At 50.8% G+C, this 27151-nt stretch overlaps 1 protein-coding gene across 3 annotated transcripts; it reads right to left on the bottom strand.

The window, feature by feature from the left end:
- Positions 1-508: 508 nt before the first annotated feature.
- CD244 (CD244 molecule) lies at positions 509-26746 on the bottom strand. Of its 3 annotated transcripts, none has more exons than XM_081121690.1 (9): positions 26483-26746; positions 16549-16905; positions 16411-16461; positions 14782-14889; positions 14326-14393; positions 12322-12387; positions 9546-9611; positions 2144-2200; positions 509-1137 (listed from the first exon to the last, which is right to left on the bottom strand). In XM_081121690.1, exons 1-9 carry the CDS (start codon positions 26538-26540, stop codon positions 1099-1101), a joined length of 870 nt encoding a protein of 289 aa, XP_080977816.1. In that variant the 5' UTR covers positions 26541-26746; the 3' UTR covers positions 509-1098. The 3 variants fall into 3 exon arrangements, with proteins under 3 accessions (XP_080977816.1, XP_080977818.1, XP_080977817.1); XM_081121692.1 differs by having other exon boundaries at positions 26414-26717; XM_081121691.1 differs by lacking the exon at positions 2144-2200 and having other exon boundaries at positions 719-1137.
- Positions 26747-27151: the final 405 nt, after the last annotated feature.

Raw genomic sequence — 27151 nt, 5'->3', positions numbered from 1 at the left:
ACTTGCTCTATTTATATATATATATATGTCTTTATTGATTTCAGAGAGAGAAAAGAAGAGGGAGAGAGATAGAAACATCATTGATGAGAGAGTTGTCATTGATCGGCTGCCTCCTACACACCCCTGTCTGGGGATCTGCCTGCAACCCAGGCATGTGCCCTGACCGGGAATCAAACCACGATCTCCTGGATCCTAGGTCCATGCTCAACCGCTGTGCCATGCTTGGCTTTTCTTCATTGCTTTTACAGAGAGAGTGGAGGGGGGGAGAGAGAGAAACATCAATGTGAGAGAGAGAAATGTCGATGTGAGAGAGAAACGTCAATGTGAGACACATTAATTGGTTGCCTCCTGCATGCAGCCAGGGCCAGGGACCAAGCCTGCAAGGGAAGTACAAGCTCTTGGCCAGAATCAAACCCAGGACCCTTCAGTCTGTGAGCCAACATGCTAATCACTGAGCCAAACTGGACAGGGTTTTTTTGGGTGTTTTTTTCTCCTTTTTTTTTCTTTTGATTTGAGAGAAAGAGTAAGGGAGAGATGGAAGGGGTGGTGAGAGAAAGAGAAACATCGATTTGTTGTCCCACTTATTTATGCATTCATTGGTTGATTCTTGTATGTGCGCTGACCAGGGATCAAACCCACAACCTTGGTTATTGGAAGAAGGCTCTAACCAACTGAGCTACCCAGGGCAACAGCCCAGGGCAACAGCCTTACTCTTTTTATAAATATTTTTATTGATTTTTAGAGAGAAAGGAAGGGAGAGGGAGGGAGAGAAACATTGATGTGACAGCAAAACACCAATTGGCTTCCTCAGCATCCCACCAGGGATGGAGCCCGCAACCTCTAGGTGCACGGAACTATGCCCAACCAACCAAGCCACACCAGCCAGGGTGCCTTGCTCCTTTAATGCCTATTAGTAATCATTTTCAAAACAAAATATAGTCCATAACAAACTCCCAGACTAGGAACTTTTCTGTAGAGGCTCATGTGGTATCATCCATTGTACTGATTCCCAAAACAGATGCTGGTATGTAACAGAGGTGAGGACAGAAGTGGCCACTAGGATTATACAAAAAAGTTCTCCAGCTTCTTGTGAGCCAGTCAAGCAGGGTTCTGAGCTTTGGGTTGTATCCTTCCAACCTGCAGAAGAAACAAAGTTCAGACACTACCACTAGGAGATCCCATAGCAACCCTGTGGGATGTGGATTGTTACCCCATTTTACAGATTAAGAAAATGAAGCTGAGCCACTGACTGAAGTACAGGAGGGACTTGAGTCCAATTCTTCTGACTCCAAGTCGAGTGCTTTTTAACCGCACCATGCTTCCTCATGATTCCTCCTAGATTGCCTTGGACCACAAAGTGTCCTCTGCAATTCTGGACTGTCCAGTTGGCTTTAATGTGGAGCTACAGTCAGAATGCCAAGAAGCCCAGCAGGCACCCATCCTCCCCCTCCCTTGGGACCAATGGCAACATTGTTATTGGACCACGGGTGGAAGCTTGGGTGCAGTATGTGGTAATGGGGAACGTGGGGGTGCTCTCCATGCCTTATTTTCTGTGGGAAGTATAATTATACCTACTTCACACATTCTGTGGGGATTAAATGAGATAATTCATATGAAACCACTGGTAAGCCACTGTATACACAAGAAATCTTCAATAAATGTTGAGTCCCTACTTTCCATTCCCTAAGTGGTCTGATAGAAATCAATTCAGCCACCATGCTCAGGAGCACCAGCAGCAGCTTAAGATCGCCTGTGTTCTAGAATGATTCTCAATTACTTGCTAACTTTAAAAAGTCATTCAGACACACTAATCGTCCCTTCTCTGATTCCCCCATCCCCACAAACACACTTGGAAAGGAGAGGTGTCCTGTGCGTGACTCACAGCTGGGGAACTAGCCTGGGGATGGCCCTAATTTGAAACTCGAGCTCACCAGTAAGAGTCAAACACATAATATGACCTTGGATTAGACCCTCACTTTCCTTGGACCTCAGTTTCTTCATCTCTAAAATGAGGATTTGGAATAGAATATGACTAAAATCCGTACAAATTTGAGACTCTGGATGACTTTTTCACAAGTGTACAACTAACTTCCCAGCTATGCTATGAGGGCTAAGGCCATTCGAAGGAGTTCTAGAATCTTACCTCTTCATAGATAGTGCTAATAAAGGAAGGGCTGTGGCTCCTCTTCTTGGATCCAGACTGAAATTCAGAGGGTAAAGAGTACTGAACTTCAGGTTGAGAAATGTCCCACTCCTAACTGGTGTGAGAGGTACCAAAAGAGATTCAGTGCCCACAAAGTCCTTGAAGTGTCCCCAACCAGAAGTGAATAGCATCTCCTACCCCAGGAGTGAACAATGGTGTTTGTGGTTTCCAGAGAAGGCGTAACATGTACTTGTCTATGATACGACATTTCTGAACCAAATTCAGAGTTTAGCATCCCACAGGCACACACCCCTCAGACCACACATACATATATTCCTGGCGCATGTGCGCGCACACACACACACACACAGCCTTCAGACAAACCTAATGCAAACACAGGCTCTAATCATGTACTTGCTCAATGTATAGCACAGGCACGCACCGTGGTGGAGCTCAGAAGCACTTCCAGTAGTCTGAACAGTGTTCCAAATACAAAACCAAAGCCTGTGGCCCTGATGCCTGGACCATCTCTATGACATGTGTCATTGCATATAATTCAAATATAAATATTGCTCATGGTAGAATCCAAGTTGATTGGATGACTTACTGGAATAAGGGTGAATGAAAAGTCTGAAAATGTGTCCTAAACTTCACCCCCATTTGACACAAACACATGATCCCTGACCTGCTTGAACTCCATACCTCACAGTGTGACAGACCCTTAGCCTCTCATGTCACCATACTAAGCTTGTGGATCTGTACTGTGACTCCAGCCTTAGGAATATCACTTTTAATTAAAATATATATATATATATCTTTATTGATTTCAGAGAGAGGAATGGAGAGGGAGAGGAAGAGATAGAAACATCAAGGATGAGAGAGTCATCATCAATCGGCTGCCTCCTGCACGCCCCCGACTGGGGATCAAGCCTGCAACCTGGGCATGTGCCCTGACTAGGAATCGAACCACAACCTCCTGGATCCTAGGGCAATGCTCAACCACTGAGCTATGCCTGGCCAGGCAAGAATATCATTCTTCCCACCCCCTCCTACCTGAGATGAAAAGTTGACAGTGGGTACCAGGATACCCAATTCTGTGGTTCCAGGTACACATAAGAGCTGTGATCCCAGCTTGAATCAGGATTCGAGGGGACTCTGATGGGTTGCCTCAGTCCAGAGGCCTCCACCATGAGTGACTGGACGGCCTTTGTCTGGTTCCCTGAAGATCAATACTGTGTCTCTCTAGATCCAGTGCAGTCCTGCAGCTCAGGCCACATGCATTGGAAACCTCTTCTTTCTTTCACTATAGCCTCAGCTGGCCTATAAAGATTCCGTGGTCCTTCTGCACAAACCTCTTCCTCTCTGTTTGATTGTCCTCTGCTTCCCACAGAAACCCCTCAAGACACCTTTAACCCATTCTCCTGGTCTCAGAGCTGCTATTCTTCCCCAAACAGAACCAGAAAGGCATTTTCTATTTGGCCCACTAACATTGAAATACAGAGGATTAAAGATGGCAGCAGACTGAGTGGAAGCTACACTGACACTCTCCTAGGACCAAACTGGAATTACAACTAAAATATTTTTTAAAATCCTGAATAATCAACTGAAGACTACCTAGAGAGCACCCTCATAACCAAGGAGGAAAAGTGGAGACCACACAGAGACTGGTAGGAAATGCAGAGGCGTGAGAGGGCTGGCTGGGCTCCCACAGGCCGCAGCTGAAGGTCTGGAGGGATATCTCAGCTGTGGGAGGTTCCCACTGAGGACTCTGGGGCCTAAACCCCAGGCTGGGCTTCCCAGCTAAGAGCGCCAGAGCTGAGAAAGGTGCCCACATAACATCTGGTTGTAAAAGCAGCCGGGTTACTGTCTGCCAGGGAGAGACAGCTGGGAATGCAGGCCCCCTCTTAAAGAGCCAACACACAGTTTCATGTGCAGCCATTCACCTTGGGCTCTGTCAGAGGGAGGGCAACGTGGACTGGAGCTGTGTGAGGAGAACCTAGGGTTGTGGGATCTGGAGATAGAGCTCAGAGGGCACCATCTGGATTCCTGTGCCAAGTCGTTTCCCCGTACTGCAGAGGACATCTTTCTCAGGCACACATTTACCTTCCAAGAAGCTTTTGCATGAGGGGGACACAATTGCCCCATCCTGCTGGAAAACCTCTCACCCTACCCAGAGGAGTTTCTACAGCCTGAAGCTCGTTAAGAGAATCAGGTTAACAAGCCTATAGGCAGATGCAGACCTCACAGTGCTTTGAGTCTCTGCCTGATCTGCTTCTGGACCTGGGCCTTGGAAAAGCACTTTGGTGTGCATCTTGGTCATGTCCAAATGCATCAAGCCCTAACAGAGGGGACTTCAAGCTGTGTGTTGTTGATAGCTCCAAACAGAGTACTGAAGACCAGTCACAAACAGCATCTGACATTTGCCTGCACCAGAGACCTTCCAAATAGACTGAGAGTCCTAGCAGATCTAGCTAATACATAGAAACAAACCCAAATAGGCAGCCAAAATGGGGAGACAAAAAAACAAGCCCCAAATGAAAGAAAAAGAGAAGTCTCCAGAAAAAGAGCTAAAGAAAATGGAGATAAGCAATCTATCAGATATAGAGCTCATAATACTGATTGTAAGGATGCTCATCAGCATGAAAAAAGATATGGAAACTATGAAGGAAATTTAAAATGACATAGCAGAAATAAAGAATACAGTGGAAGGAATAACAGCAGATCAGAGGATGCTGAGGATCAGATCAGTAAATTAGAAGAGAAGGTAGAAAAAAAATCACTCAGAGATCCAAAAAGAAAAAACAATCAAAAAACAGGAGGACAGTCTAAGGGAGCTGTGGCACAACATGAAACATAACAATAGTCTCATCATAGGAGTGCCAGAGGAGGTCGAAAGTAAGCAAGGGTTAGAGAACCTGTTTGAAGAAATAATGGCAGAAAACTTCCCTAACCTGGTCAAGGAAAAAGTGACGCAAGTTCAGGAGGCACAGAGTCTGAAGCATGAAGAACCTAAAGAGGCCCACACCCAGACACATCATAATTAAAATGCCAAGAACTGAAGACAAAGAATATTAAAGGCAGCAAGTGAAAAAGCAATCTGTTACCTACAAAGGAGCTCCCATAAGGCTGTCAGCTGACTTCTCATCAGAAACTCTACAGGCCAGAAGGGAATGGCATGAAGTATTCCAGGTAATGCAAAGCAAGGAACTAAAACCAAGACTACTCTATCCAGCAAGGCCATCATTCAAAATAGATGGTGAAATAAAGAGCTTCCCAGGCAAAAAAAGCCTAAAGAAGTTTATCACCACCAAACCAGCATTGCAGGAAATGTTAAAGGGACTGTTGTAATTAGAAGTAGAAATAGAAGAAGTATTGCAGGAAATGTTAAAGGAACTGCTGTAATAATAAGAAGAAATAGAGAGAGAAACATAGGCATAAAGTATTAAAATGGCAGAGTATGGAAGAAACAAGATGGTGGCTTAGGTAACAGCTATACCCGCCATCTCCCACAACCACATCAAAATTACAACTAAAATACAGAACAACCATCACCGAGAACCTCCTGAAATCTTGCTGAACAGAAGCCCACACCAGGGAAATGAAGAATAACCGAGATCAGTAGGAGGGGCAGAGATGCTGGCGGATCAGGGCCAAATCTCAGAGACGCGGCCGCGGACCCACACCCGGTGCAGCAGTTTAAACCCAGGAGGGACATCTCAGTGGGGGAGGTTTCCCGGAGTGAGGGAAAACTCCCACATCCGGTTTCCAGCCCAGGGCACCAGGGCCAGGAAGAGAAGTCCCCAAAACTTCGAGCTGTGAAAACCAGCGGGAACTGTGGTGGAGGGTCATGGAGGCTGCGGGAGTCCCAGGCTTTCCTCTTAAAGGGCCCGTGCACAGACTCACCCGGACTCGCTCCCTCTGAGCCCCAGAGCTGAGCAGCAGCTTAAAAGGAACCTGGGACACTTGGGAAGGAACTAACCTGCCTGAAATGGGGGCAAGAGGTGGAGGGGCGGCTTCCTCCCAGGCAGAAGGGCTGGCAGAGGCCATGGCTCCTTTGGCGAGCCCTCCCCGCACACAGGCGGCAGGCAGGTGCCATATTTTAATCACCAGCACCTCACTCACACCTTTGGCCCCTCTCCGGTGATTACCAGAGGCCCCACCCCTCCCTACTTGCAAGCTCATTCATTCAAGCCATTTCCAGGAGCTTTTCTGTGCAAGTGGCCTCTTGAGCCTCATGCTTAGGACTTTCCTAAAATGTCTCAAACAAGCAGAAACGTGCCCCATATGGCTTGATAAGTGGCCCCAGGCCTGGCACTAGTGGCAGCTGCATTGGCTTATAGCTTGGCCTCTTCTGAACACCTCCAAGCCAAGCACAAGTAGCAGCCAACTACGGTTTGCTGTGTAGCTCATGCTGGGTGGCCCTGGGCAAGGCACTGGCACAGGCTGACTTTGCACCTCCTGGGAGGCCCCAGAGACAGTGCACCTGGTGGTCAAACTTGACCATGCTTGATTACAACCCTACCACATCCAAGAGTGACACTCAAGGGCGCACTTGGTGAACACCAAAGCTCCGCTGAAGTAAATCCTGCTCCATAGGGGTTTCTCCAGCACAGCAGCTCTTTGGCTGTAGTTGCAGCTAGTCCTCACAGCTGATTTTCCAGGGGGTCAATTCCTCCAGGGACGCCAACAGCAACCAAGGCTCAACTACAACAGGACAGTGCACACAGCCCACACAGGGGAGCACCTAGAAGGCCCAGCTCAGGTGACTGAGGAGGCTGAGCCACTGGACCCTATAGGACACCTACTACACAAAGCCACTCTACAAATTCCAGGAGACACAGCAGCTCTACCTAATACATAGAAACAAACACCCGGAAGCAGCCAAAATGTGGATGCAAAGAAACATGTCACAAAGGAAAGAACAGAAGAAATCTCTAGAAGAGGAACTAAACGAAATAGATCCAAGCAAGCTAGCAGATACAGAGTTCAGAATTTTGTTTATAAGGATGTTTAAGCATACTATTAGGGAAATAACTGAGAAAATCGATAACATAATAAAGTACCAATTTGAAATGAAGGCTACACAAACTGAAATGAAGAGTAATTTACAGGGAATCAACAGTAGAGTAGAGCTCAGCCGGGCATGGCTTGGCGGTTGAGCGTCGACCAAGGATCCAGGCGATCGGGGTTCGATTCCTGGTGAGGGCACATGCCCGGGTTGTGGGCTTGATCAATGACTCTCTCATCATTGATGTTTCTATCTCTCTCTCTCCTTCTCCTTTCCTCTCTCTGAAATCAATAAAAATATATTAAAAAAAAAAAAAAAAATCTTAAAAAAAAAAAAAACACAGTAGAGTAGAGGACGCTGAGAATCAAATCAGCAATTTGGAATATTAGGAAACAAAAAGCACCCAGCCAGAAGAGCAAAAAGAAAAAAGAATTCAGAAATATGAAGATAGTATAAGAAGCCTCTGGGACAACTTCAAGAGGCCCAACATTTGTATTTTTGGGGTGCCAGAAGGGGAAGAAAGAGAGCAAGAAATTGAAAACCTATTTGAAAAAATAATTTCAGAAAACTTCCCCTACCTGGGGAAAGAAATAGACTTACAAGTCCAGGAAGCACAGAGGGTCCCAAACAAGAGGAACCCAAAGAGGCCCACACCAAGACACATCATAATTAAAATGCCAAAGGTTAAAGACAAAGAGAGAATCTTAAAAGCAGCAAGAGAAAAGCAGTTAGTTACCTACAAGGGAGCACCCATACGACTGTCATTTGATTTCTCAACAGAAACCTTGCAGGCCAGAAGGGAGTGGCAAGAAATATTCAAAGTGATGAAAAACATGGAACTACAACCAAGATTGCTCTACCCAGCAAAGCTGTCGTTTAGAATTGAAGGTCAGATAAAGAGCTTCACAGATAAGAAAAAGCTAAAGGAGTTCATCACCACCAGACCAGCACTACAGGAAAAGTTGAAGGGTCTTCTTTAAGAAGAAGCTAATGAACAAAAGAATCTGACGAACTAAATAGATCCAGAGACACTGACGCAGGCAACAGACGATCATATTCAGAGGAAAGAGGGAAGGGGGGTGGAGGGTGGGAAGAGATTAACCAAAGAAGTTATATGCATATATGCATAACCCATGGACATAGTCAATAATGGGATGAAGACCTGGGAGGGGGTGAGAGCGAAGTGGAGGGGGACAATTGAGGGGGGAAAATGGGAATTAAAATGGCAATAAATAAGGACCTATCAATAATAACCTTAAGGAATTTAAAGGAGAAATCAATAGCAATACAGTCATAGTCAGGGACTTTAACACTCCACTGACTTCACTGGATAGATTTTCCAGACAAAAAGTCAACACAAAAACAGTGACTCTAAATGGCACACTAGACCGCATGGATTTAATTGATATTTACAGAACATTTCACCCCAAAGCTGCAGAATATACATTCCTCTCAAGTGCACATGGGTCATTCTCAAAGATAGACCACATGTTAGGACACAAAAACAAGTCTCTACAACTTCAAGAAGATTGAAATCATATCAAGCATCTCAGATCACAAGGGCATGAAATTAGAAATTAACTACAGTACAAACACTCAAAAACATTCGAACACGTGGAGGCTAAACAGCATGTTATTAAACAATGAATGGGTTACCAATAAGCTCAAGAAAGAAATCAAAACTTCCTGGAAACAAAAGAAAATGAACATACAACAACCCAAAATCTATGGGACACAGGGAAAGCAGCCCTGAGAGGGAAGTTCATAGCACCACAGGACACCTCAAAAAGCAAGAAACATTTTTAGTAAACTATCTAACCCTACAACTGAAAGAATTAGAAAACTCCCCTGTGAAGCCGTCTGGACCAGGGCTTTTGTTTGCTGGGAGATTTTTTATTTCTGCTTTGATTTCATCAGTTGTTACTGGTCTATTCAGGTTTTCTGATTCTTCTGATTCAATTTTACATGGTCTCACTCATATGTGGTAGCTAATAAACAAAATAGACTGAGGAACAAAATAGATCCAGAGACATAGAAGCATGGAACAGATTGAGGGATCTCAGTGGGAAGGCGGGGGTGGGGGAGTGGGTGGGGAGAGATTCATCGAAGAACTTATATGCATATATGCACAACCCATGGACATGGACAATAGTGTGGGGAAGGCCTGGGGGGCAGATGAGGGTGGAGGGGATCAATGGGGGGAAAATGGGGGATATCTGTAATACTTTCAACAATAAAGATAAATTTTTTAAAAAACACACATTTAAATAGTCATTTAACATGAGCTGCTCGAGTACACACAGTGGAAGAAGTGCTGCACTCTGCAAACACATACCTGCACTGTACCTGCAAACAAACACTTGCTTCAGTAGCACCCAGGAGGAGGAGACTCACCTTCCGGGAGGGCAGCACCACTGAATACAACGTAGTTGCAGTTTCTTGTGATGTGGAAGCAGAGGACTGATGAGAGAAATAAAATCATTTCAGAAGCATAGATCTAGCACAGCTCTAGGGAAGGAGTTATTGCTTCCATCCTCCCCTTCAATTCGGCCCAGAGAGAAGCTTTAAGTGTTAGTAAAAAGAGCCATGGACTAGTCAAGGTAGGACAACCGGAATACAAGTTCCTCTCTCTTAAAGACAGTTGCTACTTCCTGAGCACACACTCTGTACCTGTATTATCCTCTAATTTTTTTTTTAATATGTTTTTATTGATTTCAGAGAGAGGAAGGGAGAGGGAGAGAGCAACATCAATGACGAGTTATTGATTGGCTGCCTCCCGCACACCCCACACCAGGGATCGAGCCCAAAACCCGGGTATGTGGCTGACCGGGAATCAAGCTGCGATCTCCTGGATCCTAGGTCAATGCTCAACTGCTGAGCCACGCCAGCCAGGCTCCCCTAATCCTTTTAATACTCCTACACATTAGAAATGACTATAATTTGCCTCATTCTATAGATGAGGCTCCAAAAAGGTGAGTAGCCCAAGTCATGGTGTTCATAGGAGAAGCAGGATCTAAGCCCAGACTCCCCAGGGCCCTTTCCTCAGCATCTCAATGCCTCCTTTTGGTGACATGCTTTCCTTCTCTGGATCTAAAACAAGCATTCTCGAAGGCAGGTAACCATCCTTCTTCTGCAATGCTCCCTCTCAGAAACCTCACTCTCCCTCAACATCTCAAATTTCTCTTCTTGAAATGCAATGTGGCTAAAGACGGGCAACTGGCAGAATCAATCGCTGTTATATCTGTGGACAAAAAAGGGGCCACATTCTAAACCTGACATGTCAGGGGAGGCCTGCGTGGCAGCCCTGCAAACTCAGAGACCTAAAGTAACCCCACAGGAAGGTCTGAAATTAAAACTTTTTATTTTTATTATTATTATTTTTAAATATATCTTTATTGATTTCAGAGAGAGGAAAGGAGAGGGAGAGAGGGAGATAGAAACATCAATGATTTAGGAGTCATTGATCGGCTGCAGCCCACAACCCGGGCATGTGCCCTGACCGGGAATCGAACCCCGATCGCCTGGGTCCTACGTCGACGCTCAACTGCTGAGCCAAGCCCGGCCGGGCTGAAATTAACTTTTTAACTAAAAGCCAGTCATGGTGGGTAGTAATGTCCTAGGCCTGTATCTTCCTTGACAAAGGTCAATCTTTACCTTAACTGAGCCTGTCTATTGTCTTTTTGCATCTATAGTAACAAGTTTGAAATGTCAGAATAATCTCCTTTCCCAGACCCCTCAGGGCACAATCTCCCACCAGAGCAAAAGACCACAGAGCCCCTCATTGTTACCATTTATCGTGTTAACTGCTGACTGTTAACTATCAGGCTCCTACAAATGTATAAGAAGTGTGTCTATCATTTTACTCTCTATTCAATGCCAGAGGTTTCCCCACTTTGCTTTCTCCCGCCTCCCTAATCTATCACCTGTAGATTTCATGGAACCCTCTTATCTCTTCTCTTTTGAATCTAATGTATAAAATAAGGTGCAAAACTGCCCTTCTCCAGAGCATTTTCTCAATAGGTGAAGATTTTGATTCCCAACAATTGTCATCAGTTTGGCACAAATAAACTCATAAAAATTCTTACAGGTTTGTACTCTTTAAGGCTCTTTGACTTGACTCAATGAGTCCCATTTTCTTAAGGGGAGTGGGAGGAGGCAACACCCTTCTTGGGAATTCCAAAGGGGCTCTGAATGGCTGAACACCCCCCTCCCCTTTGCTCCCCTTCTCTGCCCTTTCTCTCCTCTCTGCCCCTTCCCTTCCTCCTCTCCCTCCAGTTCTGGATCTTTCTCTGAAGCCTATCCCCAAGGATTTTCTTTGTCCTGCGGCTAGGCCACCAAACTGAAGAGGTTGCTGCTTCAGGTCAAAGTTCTTTAACAAAACAAAACCAAAAAAAAAAAAGGGAATCTTTATCAGAACTTTCTCATCATCAGCCACCAGGAGGCAGTGTTTCCCTAGAGATGCACAGCCTGGGTTATGTCAACGTCATCTTGGCTGCCCATATTAAAGGGCTTCCCCAGTTTATGGGTAAATTTCTATAATTCCAGAATGTTAGAGACACGGTGGGGTGGAGATGCAGAAACCATTTGGCTCAGCTTTGCCACTACCCAGCTACGTGGCCTCGAGCATATTAGTTTACCCCTGAGTCTGTTTCTTCAACTGCAAAATGAGGTTTGTATTAGATCTACATTATGAGGCTGTTATGGAAGATTTGTTTGAAAAAATGGACATAATGAGCACTTCATAAATGTTGTTGTTAAGTCATAATAACATGAAAGAGAACAACACAGAACTGGTCTTTCCAGAAAACAGGTACAAGAAGTGGAGATAAAAGGGCAAGCTCCCCAAGTCTTGGAAGCAGCAGGGAGAGAAAACCAACAGAAGCCAAGTTCCCATCAGGTTCCTCCTCCTGCAACTGCATCTGGGCCACACCTCTGGCCAGCACGGAAGGGCACATTCTGCCTTGGACTTGAGGCTCTGTCAGCTGTGGAGACCCCAGACCACTCAGAGCTTGTCAACCAACTTCATGCAGCTGGTGCCAAGCCACCTGCCCCTGCGGGAGCACCAAGATCTTACTCTGCCGTTCAAGGGTGTGAGTTTTTTGGGGGAGCGGGGGCGATGAGAAAGCTGCATAGACAGGTGTGGACTGGAAGAGAGAAGCCAGAGTGGTACCTGGGGCAAGATCACGGAGTAGACAGTGTTCCCTTTCCCAGGGGAATTCTGCTCCTGCTTCTGCTCCTGCAGGAGAAATAGTAAAAGACATGTGGTAATATTAGCAGAAGACTCAGTCTTGAAGATTTGGGTCAAGTAGGGAAAGAGCACAAAGAAGAGGAACTCCCTCCCGGGAGCCTGGGAGGGAACAGTCATCAGTCACCCAGGACAGGGGAGACAGAGAAAGAGCAATTCTGGAGCAGCAGTTCCTGTTGGGACTGAGGCACTGCCATGGTGGGAAGGGACCCAAGGGGCTCCTGTCATCTGCTCTACTTTGGTAACTGGGAAATTTCCCTTTGCTGACTCCTTGACTAAGTTTCCACAGATAACGGCCCTGAGCTCTGCATAGAGCTAGGTCTGAGCCTTTCCTTGGGACACTGACTCAGTGGCTTTAGATGTTTTCAAGCCTCCAACGTAGAGCTAGCCTTGGTGGTCAGCTTACCCTTGGCCTCCAGACAGCCTCCTGGGCAGGTGCAGTGCTGGGTGAAGCCCTGGACCCAAGGACAGAGGCAGCATTTCCCTCTCTCAATCCTGCCCCCACAGATGGGGTTGGAGGTATTTCATGCTCTCCGCCCCCACCCCCATGAGGGTATATCACCAGGATGGGCTCTGGGGGGTTCAGTGCACACCAGAGGACCCAAGAGGAGCAGAGAAACACCAGCTTTCCTCTGAGGCTCGAGAGTCACAAGCATCTGGCAAAAACCAGGACAGAAACCAGGACTCTTGTTTTTCTCTTCTTCCCAGACCTTCAGGAAGTGTCTCCAGGAAGGTCCAGCTGGGGCTCAAGTGAGATCACATGAAGCTTGAGGTTGAAGCCTCTGGAGAGAATCTTGGAGACAGCAGGGAGAGGCCTGGGAGGGACGAGACCACGAGGGGATGAGCCCCTGGGTCAGAAACAGAGTAATGGGCCTGAATCCCCAATAGGTTATTTTTTTAATCTTAAGTAATTATTTCCCCCAATAGTCTCCTTCGTTTCCCTAATCTAAAGTGACCTTCACTGGGTGGAGGTTATTTTTAGCAAGTCTGTGAGCATCAGTGGCTGTAGGTATTTGTACTTGCTGTGATTTGTACCAGGGTTTGGTTCTGATGGGAGAGGCACAGACGCCCAATATTCCACTGCTAGGACATGGACAGGCTGGAGGAGCTCCTCTGACCCCAGTCCCCGCGGAGCCTGAGGGAGGCTGCATCTCTCTTGGCTGTTCCACGAGACCCCACACATGTGACTTCCTGCCTAGATGCCCCAGGCCAAGCACCAGGAATGGTGGTGGGACGAGGGTCCTTCCTGTCCTCCCTTCCCAATGGGCAGTTCAGGGAGTCCCTGCCCATACCCTGGGCCTGTCCTCACATCTTGCCTTGCAGCCCCTCTGCGGTGCCCTCCTCTCTTCACCTCTGAGTTGCAGAGAGTTGGCCCTGCCTGCAGAGACACCGGCCCCGGCACATTGCCTTGGTGCAGTCTCACTCTCTCCAGATCAGGCTTCTTCCTCCAAAAGCAGTTTGAACACAGACCACTGAGGCAGCTGCAGGACTGCAGCGCTCAGCCTGGTTGGCTGACATCCTCCCCAGGGGGCAATGATGAAGGGAACCGCAGCAGGAAACGGACTTACAGGGATGCAAGCATTTGTGGTCAGACACAACATACAGGAGGGTGCACCTTAGAGCAGCCTCTGGAAACAAGGGCACCAGGGAAGCAGAGGCAGCACCTGCCCTGGGGTCCCACCCCTTTTCAGTAGGTGCGATTCTGCACCCAGATGCCCTTCAGACTCATTTCACCTTCGCACTCCCTGTTTTCTCTTTCTGTCCATGGCCAGAGCTAGGACGCTGAGGGAGAGGGAGAGAGATGGAAGGGTCAAGGATCACTTCAAGAGGGCAACTGGGTTCTCCTCGTCCCCCTGCTCAGAATAGCCATCGTCCTAAGAGTGTTTTCCAGACTGGTCGAGAGAAACCCCAGCCCACAGGGCGCCATACTTGATTGCTCCTAATTGGCAGGTTGTTGACATCTTCGTAAACTGTCAGAAATTCCTCTGGGCTGGGCTCTGTGTGAGGAAAGAAGCAAAGAACAGAGCTGCACAGTCCTCCAGGAAGCATCCTATCCAGGCTCCGGCTCCTGCAATCCCACCCTCACCCCAGATGGCCGAGACCTTGAGAAAGGTTCTAGAGAGGAAGCAGGTTAGTGCTCTTCCCAGGACACCCAAAGAGCTCAGGGCAGCAACCCACCCGACAGTCTCTCCCAAACGAGCCACTGCCAGTAAAGCTGCATGTTGGGGATCAGACCGTGCACATCTGGGGCCCCCCCGCAGGAGGTGAGATCTGGGAGCAAAGGCCCAGCAACCATTGTTTTCCCTCCCCGACCACATGCACATGTCCCCAGCACCACAGCCAGGGATGGCAAGTCAGGCAGCACATCTCGGGACCTCTATTTACCTGGCGGCTTCCTCTTCCTTCTCCACACACAGAACCAGACGAGGGTGCCGAAAAACAGTGTGGTTATGAGAACCATGATGGTCATCAAAAGGGGCAGGAGGCCGAATCCTGAGGGACAGGAAGGCACAGGCGTGAGGACTCCACCTCCTCTCCCTTCCGACCAGCCCGCTGCAGGCTGCTCTCACACCCTGTGAATTCACAAGGTTGTCTCCCTGCTCAGCTGGATGACCTCCCCTGAGTGACACTATGAGCATGAGAATTAGACAGGCTTGGTTCAGATTCTAATTCTAGAACCTCTGTGCCGTGGGGCAAGTTCCTTAACCTCTCTGCAGATAAGGTTATCTACTAATGAAGGTTAATCACATGATCCAACAGATGCAAAGCACAGTAAATGTTACATCAATCCATTCCTTTGTTTTTAAACCAACAAACTCTTGTAGCCTGTCTGCTGGTGGGCAGAGTGAGTCTTCAGTTTTGCCTCCAGCCTCCACTGCTCTTCCTCATGTGGACATCTGCCTTAGCATCTGTCACATATGTAGCCTGGTGTGTATGTAGTACAGTTAACGAGGGGGAAGGGAAAGGAATTAAGTGTTCCAGATGCTGGCTGAGTAGGCTCTTTACAAATATTATCTTATTTAATCTTAATAGTAACTCTGTTAGGTGTTTCCCATTTTGCCCGAGAAAATCCGAGGCTCCAAGAGGCTGACGCTTCTGCCTAAGATCACAGAGCTTGTGAAGGGTGCAGCAGCCGTGGATGACGTGACCCAGAAGAATGTCCTTGTCTCCACGTTGCTTCAGCTTGCTCAGTTCTTCTTTGCCTGTGAGCACTTACTTTGTTGTCCCTATTTGGCTAAAAGTTCCTTAAAGCTTAGGACTGTGGGTTGTTTTTGCCCATGTTGATGCCACATTAAGCCTTATTTATCTAATAAAAAGTGGTGCAAAGTTAGCTCTGGGTAACTCTCAGGATAAGCACAAACAATAAGCCAAGACCTCTGCCCAGTGCCCCTGTGACTATTCTGATGCTGTCACGGCTGTAGGGCGAAGTTATCTCTTGGGGAACTACATGCTTGGGAAAGTGTCACTCAAGAGGAGGAACAGGTCTCTGTCACTTTCAGAAGAAGAAAATAACCCACAGCCAGGGCCAGGCTGTCACTCACCAAACAACTAGGCATTTCCTATGTGAAGGGAAGGTGCCCATCTCCCAGAAAAATGTTCTTGATGGGGGCAAAATTCTTCCCAGACTCAGGCCTGGCTGTACAGGACATCTGCTTAGAGGCCAGAAGCCCCCGGTGAAGGGCTACAAGCCAAGGGGTGTCATCCCCAAGTCTCATCTGCTCATAAGCCTGGTGATGGGTTCAGCACCCTCAGCCCCTGCTCTAGCCCAGAGCGCTGCACTTACTCGAGTGGGCACTCAGGTAGCTCTGGCTGAGCTTTAGGGTCTGGTGTGCCCAGCTGACAGGGTTGCTGACATTGCAAGTGTACATGTGGGAGGCGTTGACGTTGACATCAATCTGATCCTCCAGTCGGAGAGGTTCCTCTGCATCAGGATCTGCTCACTCCCGTTGTACCAGGCATAGCTCACATCACCACATCTGGAGACTGAGCAGGACAGAATCACTTGGCACTTACCTCCATCCAGGGCCCCCGACTCCTCTTTCATCCCGGAGTTCCCATCAGGGTCTGGAAGCAGAGATTTGGATCAGGAAGGCACTGCAAACACAAGTCCTGCAGGAGCTGGGGGCAGAGAGAGCTGTCCCGGGCACTCACCAGTTACAGAAACATTGAAATAGTGTGTTGTAGTCCTCCCCGAATCGTTGGTGACCTCCAGAGAGTAGATACCGCTGTCCTGATGCTGAGCTGCCTTGATGAGAAGACTTAGGTCCTTGATCGTAAAATTGAATCTCTTGCTGAATTGATCACCCGAATTCCATTTTACATCATGCAAACCAGATTCATTCTTCCAAGTGAGTATCAGACAATCTTGTGCCATTGAACGCAGCTGTACCTTCCATTCGGCAGAGGTCACCCATGTCTCTGAGTTGCGGGGGTGTAACAAATAAGATGTTCCCAGGGATATTTCCACAGGTTGAGCAGAATTGGAGGATTCTTGGAAAGAGAAACCAGCTGCAGGGACAGGAAGGGTGTCAGACCTCAGCATGCGGGCAGTCGATGTGACTTCCCTGAGCCGAGAGGAGGCGGCACACAGGAGAGCCTGAGAGTACACACCCTTTATTGGCGCCCCTTCTTCCCTGAGCCCTGAAGGAGCCCACAAGCCCATAATGAGAGCTAACATCTCTTGAGTCTTACCATGGCACAGGTAGGTTGTAAACTCTTTACATGTCTTTTTTTCTTTGATCCTATAAATACTTCTTAATTTATTTTTTAAACAATTGTGCTGTTAACCCTTTTACAGGGCAACAAGCTATGTGAAAAGTACAAACCTTTTTATGAAATGTGATATTGAGGGGTTTCCCATAGCCCGTTGTGTATGCTCCGGACCCATACATACTGTACAGGGGGGAGCTAGAGTCCATGAGCAAGCTGCCAAGGACTTTTTACATGGCAGTGATTTCCCTTCACAGTGACGCTACAAGATGCTTTTTTTATTTTTAGGGAGGGAGGGAGGAGCTGGACATCGATATAGGAGAGACACATCCATCGGTTGCCTCCAGCACGCGCCCTGACCAGGGCGAGATTGAACCTGCAAGCCAGGCATGTGCTCTTGACCAGGAATTGAACCCTCGAACCACTGGTGTGCAAGCCGACACTCTAACCACTGAGCCACACCGGCCAGGGCCCCGACAAGATTCTTATCCCCATCTTACAGGTGAGGAAACAGATTTAGAAAGAACTTAAAAGTAACCCCAAGTTACACAGTGAGAAAGATGAGCTTGCAACCCAGTCAATGTGGCTTGAGAGGGTGAATTCTTAACTACAGTGCTCTAAATACACATCCTATCCTCCCTGCAGCACTGGGGTGACCACTGGTGGCCAGCGGTGACCACTACAAGTTCTGAATGGTCAGACCCAGTAAGATGAACATCCACGCTGAACTCAATGGCTCCCTCCTCTGCTTTCCCATAGAGCTGGACTCCCAACTGCCCGGGAGAGCTTGGCACAGCAGACTGTGCTCATTCCTCATTAATGTGTGCCAGTTTTTCAGTCACTGGAAGGTCTCCACAAGTATTGCTCCGTAGAAAAAAAACAGAAAGGGAAGAAGAAAAATACACTGCCCAGGCACATCCCAGCACCTCCCTGACAGTAGATCGAGGTGGGAACTGCTGGGCTTGAAGGTGTGATGCAGGCTCCCCGTCACTGCCCCACAGAGCAGCCAGCAACCAGTGGAGGAAAGAGCTGTTCCTGTGGCCATTTTTGGCAAGAAAGCTACGTCGTATTGCCCATGGAGGCAGGAAATAAACAAGTCTGTCTGAATGGGCTGAGGGGGCAGTCAAGGAGAATTTGGAGGAGAGATTAGGAGATGGGATATTAATACAAACAGATCTATTAAGATGACGATATTGAGACAAGAGTGATGGAGGGGGATTTTTACATGTTCACATGCATTGTAAGTGCACTCACGCTCAGCCATGCCTTCACCCCAACATTCCTGCAAGACACTGAGCAAATAATTAAAGGGCCTGTAATTATTATTTGTTTGATATAACATGTCCTTTGATCATGACACCCTGAGATTGAAACACATGACTCGAAGAGGATCTGCCTGTGGCCACCGAGAGCAGAGACTGTGCCATGCATCTCTGTGGTCTTCGGAATACACATGAGAACAGGCCAACTGCACAAAAATCCCGAGTACACAGGGGAATGGAAAAATAATTAATAAACCTACAAAAAGGATATCAGTTACCCAGTCTAGACTGCAACCCCACTGTGAACTCTTCATGCATGAGGCATGGCCCTGACTCCCAAGAATCTGTGGTCTGGAAACAGACCATACTTATATTCTACAGCTCTCACTATTGGCTGAGAAAAGTAATCACCTAAGGAATTTTAATTCTGATAATGGGAGACCAGGTAAAGACATGCTAACCAATGCTCCCATGAAGAATAACTAAGAAAAAATGGGCAAAATATAAAAGCATGTTGTTAAAGGCATCAGAGAGCTAAATAAAACGGTGACAGGTTAAGGGCCAGGATCTGAAAGAAGGAAACTCAGACATGTGAGACCAGTGTTCTTATTGCTGTTCCCTGGAGGCATCTTCCAATTCCATAAAAAGCAGCTGAAAGGCTGAGCAGCAGAGCAGAGCTTACAACCAACTGGAGGAACCAACAGAGCAGGGGCCTCACGTTAGGAAGGGACTGTGCCTACATCCGTCAGACTTGGGGCTGGTGCCATGAATGGCTACACACTAAGAATTAGGAACAAGCAAGAGCCCTAGCCGGGTGGCTCAGCATGTCAGAACGTCGTCCTGACACACCAAGGTTGTGGGTTTGATCCCTAGTCAGGGCACATACAAGAACCAACCAACGATGCATCAGTCAGCGGAGCAACCCGTTGGTTTTTCTCTTTCCCTTCCTCTCTGTCTCTCCAAAAATCAATCAATACATTTTTTTTAAAAGAGTGAACAAGAAATTGACCAGCTCTTACAGAAACTCAAACCCAATTTTTTTTTTAAATCAAGGTACGAGGTTATCATATCTCCCTTTCCTTTTTTTAATCCTCACCCAAAGATACTTTTTTCATTGCTTTTCTTTTTTAAAAAAAAAATCTTTATTGATTTCAGAGAGAGGAAGGGAGAGGGAGAGAGATAGAAACATCAATGATGAGAGTCTTTGATCTGCTGCCTCCTGCACACCCCCTGCTGGGGATCAAGGAGCCCACAATCTGGGCATGTGCCCTGACCAGGAATTGAACCCTGATCTCCTGGATCCTAGGTCAATGCTCAACAGCTGAGCCACACCCGGCCGGGCTCATTGCTTTTCAAAGAGAGTGGAAGGGAGAGAGAGAAACATCAAATAGTTGCCTCCCACACTCGCCTCAACCAGGGCCGGGGATCGGAATCCAGCCTGTAACTGAGGTACATGCCCTCGATTAGAATCGAACCTGAGATGCTTCAGTCCGCGGGCCGACGCTCTAACCACTAATCCAAACCAGCTAGGACTCAAATCCAATTCTGAGTCATGTCCACCCTGACTTGGACTACAGTGCTATAGGGCCTCTAGTGTTTCCAACCTGGGTTCCGACTCGAGGCAAATATAAATCATTCCTGGAGGGAAATAACATCAACTAGAGCATTAAATTATTTCTACAATGTTTCATATATAATGCCCAAAATGAAACAAAAAATAAACAGGCCTAACAAGAGGAAACACATCCAAAAAATCAAAAGAAAGCAGCCACAGAAACAGACCCAAGGGGCATCTTGATAATAAAAGTATTAATAGTAAACTTTAAGGTAATTATTATGTTCAAGGAAATAAAGTATAAGTTTGAGAATTTCAGCAGAGAACTAGTGTGACAATGCAAAAATGGTCACTCCCCTTGCAGTGTTACTTAACAGCTCCTCCTGAAATTGCGCCTTTTCAATAACATGCAGCAGATATCACACTGTGCCTGCTGCAAGCCTCGGTCTGAGGCCATGCAAGTCCTGCTGGTTCTCGTAGAATCTTGCATGGATGAGGCTGAGGTTGACGTGTAGAGAAGCTGGAGACAGCCTGCTGGGGTAGCTAAGGAGACACAGGGAAGAAAGACACAGGAGGAAAAGCAGTGGTTTTCCAATAGTTTTTTTAATTGGGTGGGGAGACTGAAGAAAGAGTAGGAAGCTGGCAGAAAGAAGCAGCTGGAGGAAGATCAGAGATGTGATCAGGGCTGAGCAGGCCCTGGCCAGCTCCTGGTGAAGCAGTGATGCTCGAGCCCAAGGAGGGGCCAGCCATGGAAGGGCCAGCACCGAGCTCAGAGCAGAGGCCAGTGTGGTCATTTATGGGAGAGGTGAGGTGGCTGACACTGGGGAGCCCCTCACTGGTGCCCTGACATTGGGGAATTTTGGTGGTGGGGTGGGCGGAGCCCTTCTTGGACCCAGAGGGCACAGGCTGGTGGAGGCCGTGATGGTGGAGCAGGATCAGCAAAGGCACTGAAGATCTGGAGTCACCTCTTGGGGACAATGGGAGAAGCTGTGGATCCGACACGAGAGTTCCCAGGACCTGAGATCAGAGGTTCTGACTTTGTCCTGCAGCCACTACAGTCCAGTGGGGGCGGGAGGAGGATGGCTGGAGCGAGGCAGGGCTGGGAGGGCCTGGGGCCAGGCTGAGGTGGTGGGACAGATAGAGAGCAAGGTACTAGGTACTGGGTATTGTGACTGATATCAAAAGATCTCAGACTCTGTCCCAGAGGGTTGTGCACAACAAATGGAGAGGCAAGAAATGCCAGCATGGAAAGACAACTTCAACACAATTCTCATGTGCTTAGTGAGGGACGGAGGAGCCCGGACAGTGAGTGCTGGGGGCTCAGAGGGCATACTGCCTGGTCAGCGGAGGCCCAGGAGCTGCCGCCTCTGCTACTGCTCAGCAGTTTCCAGGCCCCTCTTCCGGTGGTTAAGAATAAATGTGGTGAGGCAGTAGCTCTGCAGAGGAAGGGCACAGGCCAGCGGCAACACTGCCCCTCCAGCAGTGGCAACCAGCATGGGGGACGGTCAGGGAGAGCATCTGGCCCAGCAGGCAGTCCCTCTCTGGTGACTGAGCCCAGAGCCAGAGCTACAGCCTCCAGAGCTTCCTCTGACCTGGAGGCTGATGGAGGGGCGAGACTGACCTCCAGGGTGGAGGGTGCAGGGGAGCCTCAGAGCAGTGTAACTTCCCCCAGCCGACAAAAGGATGTTGAGGTTTTCTCAGCTCAGGGTTATGCCTAAAGGCTTGAGACGAAGGCAACCGAAGGGGTTTGCTGCTGGGGTCAGGGTGAAGGGAGCCCAGTGAGATTCCAAAATGCAGGGGCAGGGTTGGTCCATCGAGGTAAAATCCTAAAGTAGGTCCAGTGCCCTCCAGAACCCAAGTCCCACTTCATCTCCGCTCCTGCACTCTACCCAGCTCCACCCTTGGGGACTTCATACTGACACATTCACAAGCACTGCAACCCCTTACCTCTATCAAAGTTACCTAGCCCATGGCCCACTCTTAGTATCAGTTAACTGAATAATCTCACTTATAATACTGTCCTTCAAGAAAAAAGTCCAGTTCCATTGAAATGCTGTGTGTTCCCTACTTCTGATCAGGCTGTTCCCTCTGCTTAGATTGCCCTCTCCCCTCTCCCAAACTCCTATTTCTCCTTGAACACCCCTCCCCCAGTGTCCATAGCTAGGAGGAACCTCCGTTTTCTCAGTTCCCCTTGTTCTCTAAATACAGCTTGCCTGTGAGTGACTCAGCATTTTCTGTCTTCCCTTATACTTATTTTACATTACTATAAATTACTATAATGTAGGACTTCCATGCAAAAGACCAGGGAAGCCACAGAGAGGTGGTCCCCTGGGGCCCCCACCTTTGCCTTACAGGCTTCCGGCTCCTGCACTTTCCTTTCCCAGAGGCAATGGGGAGCTCTCAGGTACTGCTTGGTTTAACCACTTCAGAAAACAGTTTGGCAGCCTCTGCTGCAGGTATGTGCACATACCCCACGCTTGTGCCCTGGAGATACACCCAGTATACATGCAGAACAAAAATCACAGACAGCCTGGCCAGCAGGCCAGCATGGCTCAGTGGTTGAGCATCAACCCATGAACCAGGAGATGGCAGAAGAGAAAAGCAAAATGACCCAGGCTACTTAGAGCTCGCCAGGGACCCCAGCCAGAGCATCTATTCAGGTTCCTCCTTGAGAAGTGAGCTTCAGCACCACCTGCATGAACAGCTGCAGCCGTTACAGCTGATCTGGCAGGTGTGGGCCCGGGCTCCAGTTTTGCCCACAGCCCCTGGGCACTGGCAACCTCCAGAGTGTCCTTTGGGGTTTCCTCAGAATGCACCGCCAAAACCTGAATTTAGGGTCCAAAGTGAACTTTAGGCCTCTGAGATGCTTGAAAATGATTCATTTATTCACTCAACTAACATGTTTTGAGCAACTGCTGTGTTGGCTACTTTGTTGCACACTAATCACAGGTGTAATTATGTATTGAATCATGTGACAGACATCAGCTCTGTGAACCTAAGGGCCATCCCCCACTGAATCCTCAATACCCAGCCCAAACATATCCAGGGAAAGAATGGGACTGGAGAGGAAGATGCCACTGTAGAAACAGAGTATTTCACAGTATGATGTAATAATATGACTAAATGTCTTGAATATATGTTCCTTTAAAAGTTTTGAGGTCTCCCTAAGTTCCTGGTTATGATGAGAAACCTCAGAAAAGAGCCACAGGCTAAAGCTTTATCATCTTATCTCAAGATTTTCTCACTCGCTTTCTGTTAGTAGTGAGGAAGGGCTACTGAATGGTCTCTCTTGACTTCCACTCTGATTACAAAGCTAAGTGGAATAGCCCTGCCTCCCAAGAGCTGAGTAACATGAGCACTCACTGGGGGACTTGTGAGGACTCAATTTTCTAAGCACTTAGTATTTGTTTTGTGTGTGTGTGTGTGTGTGTTTAATAACCCTTTGTTGATTTCAGAGAGAGGAAGGGAGGGAGATAGAAACATCAGTGATGAGACAGTCATCGATGGGCTGCCTCCTGCACAACCCTGACTGAGGATGGAGCCTGCAACCCGGGCATGTGCCCTGACCAGGAATCGAACCACGATCTCCTGGTTCATGGGTCAATGCTCACCCACTGAGTCATGCTGGCCAGGCAGCACTTTGTATTTGTATCTCTCATCTAATCCTCACAATATTCCCACAAAGCAGGCACCACTGTTGACCTCATTTTACACATTGAGAAACTGAAAAAGAGAAGGGGAGTTCCCATTCTCAAGGCCACAGAAGTCGTACGTGCTTTTCCCAGGGAAACTCTTCAGAGCACAGGTAAACTCTCACTTTATTCGTTCATTCAATTCATCTTAAATGAGAGTCCGTCTGTGCCAGATGCTATTCTACACGATGAAGGTACCGCAGTGAACAGTCAGACAAGCCCTGGCCTCAAGGACGTTGCATCCCAGTGACATACAGAGGCGCCTGGGAGACAGAAAATAAGTAAACAGGATACTGTGTAAAACGGAGATGCATACTACAGAGGAAAATAAGCAGGGGGTAAGGCATTGCCAGGCGCCAGGGCTGACATTTGGTGGGGAAGACATCACTGGAAAGGTGGAGTCTGAGCAGAGCCCTGAGGGGTTGAGGGCGGAAGCCCCGTGGTGAGGGAGGAGCCGCACCCCGGGAGAAGCCCACGGGCCAGTGTGGCGGGGACAGTGAGCAGCAGGGAAGAAGGGCATGTGGTCAGGGAGGCCGCGCAGACTCGCGAGACGCAGGCGCTGCTCTGCGGGGGGGAGCAGCCTGCGGCGACGCGCGGCTGACGGGCTTGCGCGGATCTTACGCTGATTAAATTCTCCAATAGCCCAAGTTTTTTGTGTGTGATTTTTTAATTTTCTTTTTTATTGATTTCAGAGAGAGGAAGGGAGGAGAGGGGAAAACATCAATGATGAGAGTCATTGATCCGCGGCCTCCTGCTCGGCCGGGATCCACCGCAACCCAGGCGAGCCCTGACCGGAACGGAACTGAGCTCTCCCGGCTCCCGCCCACATCCCACCCGAGCCGCGCCTGCCAGGTTGTAGCCCAAGCTTTTAAGAAAACATTTCACTGTAATCACGTCTCCTGATGGAAGGCAATGCGAAAAAAAGACCAGCATCACTTTCGTGGTATTCTTGCCAAAATGGCTGACCTGAATCACACGAGGAAATGTCAGACAGACCCAGATCGAGGAGCCTCTACGACACTGGCCGTCTCCACAAATGTCAGTACCGTGCAAGACAGGAAAGCGGGGAACCACGGACTCCTGGTGACCAACAGCGCGGGGCTGCACACGCGGCGGGAGGCGGCCCGCGGGCCGGGCGGGCCAGGGCTCTGCGGGCGGCCGAGGGCTGCGGGTCCAGCCCGCGGCCTGGGTGGGGCCGGCCCGGCCGGGCGGGGGCAGCCGGCGACGCCTCCCCTCCGCTGTCCCGAGGAGCGGCGCAGAAGCACCGTGGGGTGAGGACTGAGAACAATGATTTGGAAAGATCTCTGATGGCATCAGTACTGTTTGCTGAATTTGGGAACTGCGGTGATGTGATACAGTGTGGTGACTTCCCTGTTCTTACAAGTTTTGTGCCCAAACACTCTGGGACAAGGGGCATTCCTCTCAAACGGCTCAACAAAAATCGCTGTGAGTACAGGTTTCCGTGCAGACACACACGGAAAGAGAAACGGAGCAGATGTGACTGTTCACTGGTGATCTTGGTGAAGGAAACACAAGAATTTTTGTACTATTCTTACAATTGCTCTGGGATTCCAACATTATTTCAAACTATAAATTTAAAGAATTGAAAGAGCGGCTCTGCCCGCCTCCGCGGTTCCCGCCCCGGCGCCGCCCGGGCCCAGCACCTCCCGCGGGTCTGCAGAGCCGGCCGAGCGCGGCCCGGGCTCGGCCTCGCCGCCCCCCCGGACTCCCCCTCGGCCTCGCCGCCCCCCCGGACTCCCCCTCGGCCTCGCCGCCCCCCCGGACTCCCCCTCGGCCTCGCCGCCCCCCCGGACTCCCCCTCGGCCTCGCCGCCCCCCCGGACTCCCCCTCGGCCTCGCTGCCCCCCCGGACTCCCCCTCGGCCTCGCCGCCCCCCCCCGGACTCCCCCTCGGCCTCGCCGCCCCCCCCGACTCCCCCTCGGCCTCGCCCACCCCCCCCCGGACTCCCCCTCGGCCTCGCCGCCCCCCCGGACTCCCCCTCGGCCTCGCCGCCCCCCCGGACTCCCCCTCGGCCTCGCCGCCCCCCCCCGGACTCCCCCTCGGCCTCGCCGCCCCCCCCCGGACTCCCCCTCGGCCTCGCCCACCCCCCCCCGGACTCCCCCTACGGCCTCGCCGCCCCCCCCCCGGACTCCCCCTCGGCCTCGCCCACCCCCCCCCGGACTCCCCCTCGGCCTCGCCCACCCCCCCCCGGACTCCCCCTACGGCCTCGCCGCCCCCCCCCGGACTCCCCCTCGGCCTCGCCGCCCCCCCCCGGACTCCCCCTCGGCCTCGCCCACCCCCCCCCGGACTCCCCCTACGGCCTCGCCGCCCCCCCCCGGACTCCCCCTCGGCCTCGCCGCCCCCCCCCGGACTCCCCCTCGGCCTCGCCGCCCCCCCCGGACTCCCCCTCGGCCCCTCTCCCCCATCGCCCGCCCCGGCCGCCAGCCCCGCCGCAGCCTCCTCACCGGCCCGACAAACCCTCCTGGCCTCAGCGTCCCCCTCACAGCCGGTGTCCCCTCCCGCCCGACCCACGGTGCCCTCGAGGAGACGTCGGTCCGTCCAGGCTCCGCGGGGCGCTGCCCGCAGCCGGGTCCCGGCGCCGCCGGTTGGCTGAGCGGCGGCCTCCCCGCCCGGCCGTCAGCGTCTCCCTCACGCTTCCCGGCCCTCGAGCGGCGGCGCCAGCCACGCGCCCTCCGGCCTCCCAGCCCGCAGGAGGCCTCTCCCGCCGCCAAGGGGGCTGGAGCCTGCGGCGGCCCGGCCCAGCCCCTCCAGCCCCGTCCCGTCAGCCCGGCCGCCCACCTGTCAGGAGGCGCTCGGCGCGCGCCCGGCGCAGCCCCAGGAGGCCGGCCCTGCCCGCGGGGCCCTCACCTTCGCAGCGGCGCCCGCGCAGGAACAGCAGCGCGAGGGCGAGGGCCGGCGCCCACATCCCCGCAGGACCGGGCTCGGGCTCCCGGCCCCGGCAGCAGGCGGGTCGGCGGCACCTCGCTGCCGTCGCGGCCGCAGTTTCCTCAACCGGACGCGCTCTCGTCGGCCGAGCTGGCGGCGCTGCTGAAAAAGCCGCGGGGGCCGGACCTGGCTGGCGGCTCCACAGCTCGGCGCGCAGGCTTCCCGCCGGGGGGGCCACCCCCCACCGCGCCCACCGCGCCCGCCGCGCCGCTCCCCGGCCCGCGGCGTCGCGGGGGCGGAGCCAGGCCCCCGGCACTGCCGGCGGCGAAGAGCCAACGCCTCGGGGCGGGGGGCGCTGGGCGTCCATTCCCCGCACGGCGGCGGCGAAGCCTGAGCAGCGGCGCCCAACTCGGAGCGGCTGCGCCCGCCGGCACCCCCGCGGTCCCCGCCTCCGCGCACGCAGCCCGGGCCCTCTCCCGCCGCCCGCTTTCCCCTCGGCGGCCAACGCTCCCCGCCGCCCCCGGCCCGCCCCGGCCCCGCAGCCGGCGCGCGGCGCTGAGCAGGCGGCCGGAGCGGAGTCCAGACGCGGCCCCGCCGGGAAGCGGCCCGGGGCGCTTTCCACGCGGACCGCGCGTCTCCGCAGCCGGGCGC

The sequence above is a fragment of the Miniopterus schreibersii genome (genome assembly GCF_964146895.1).
Source record: "Miniopterus schreibersii genome assembly, chromosome: 19".
Lineage (NCBI taxonomy): Eukaryota > Metazoa > Chordata > Mammalia > Chiroptera > Miniopteridae > Miniopterus > Miniopterus schreibersii.
The sequence above is the reverse complement of the archived record's forward strand: the minus strand, read 5'-3'. Positions and strand labels throughout refer to the sequence as shown.

What these genes read in the sequence shown, in the direction of transcription:
- CD244 (XM_081121692.1), bottom strand. Translation starts at nt 26,540, where the DNA reads ATGTGGGCGCCGGCCCTCGCCCTCGCGCTGCTGTTCCTGCGCGGGCGC. An exon ending in CGCCGAGCGCCTCCTGACAG is followed by an intron (nt 16,906 to 26,413) that starts GTGGGCGGCCGG and finishes CTGTCCCTGCAG; the next exon opens with CTGGTTTCTCTTTCCAAGAA. An exon ending in ACTCCGTGATCTTGCCCCAG is followed by an intron (nt 9,612 to 12,321) that starts GTACCACTCTGG and finishes TTCTCTCATCAG; the next exon opens with TCCTCTGCTTCCACATCACA.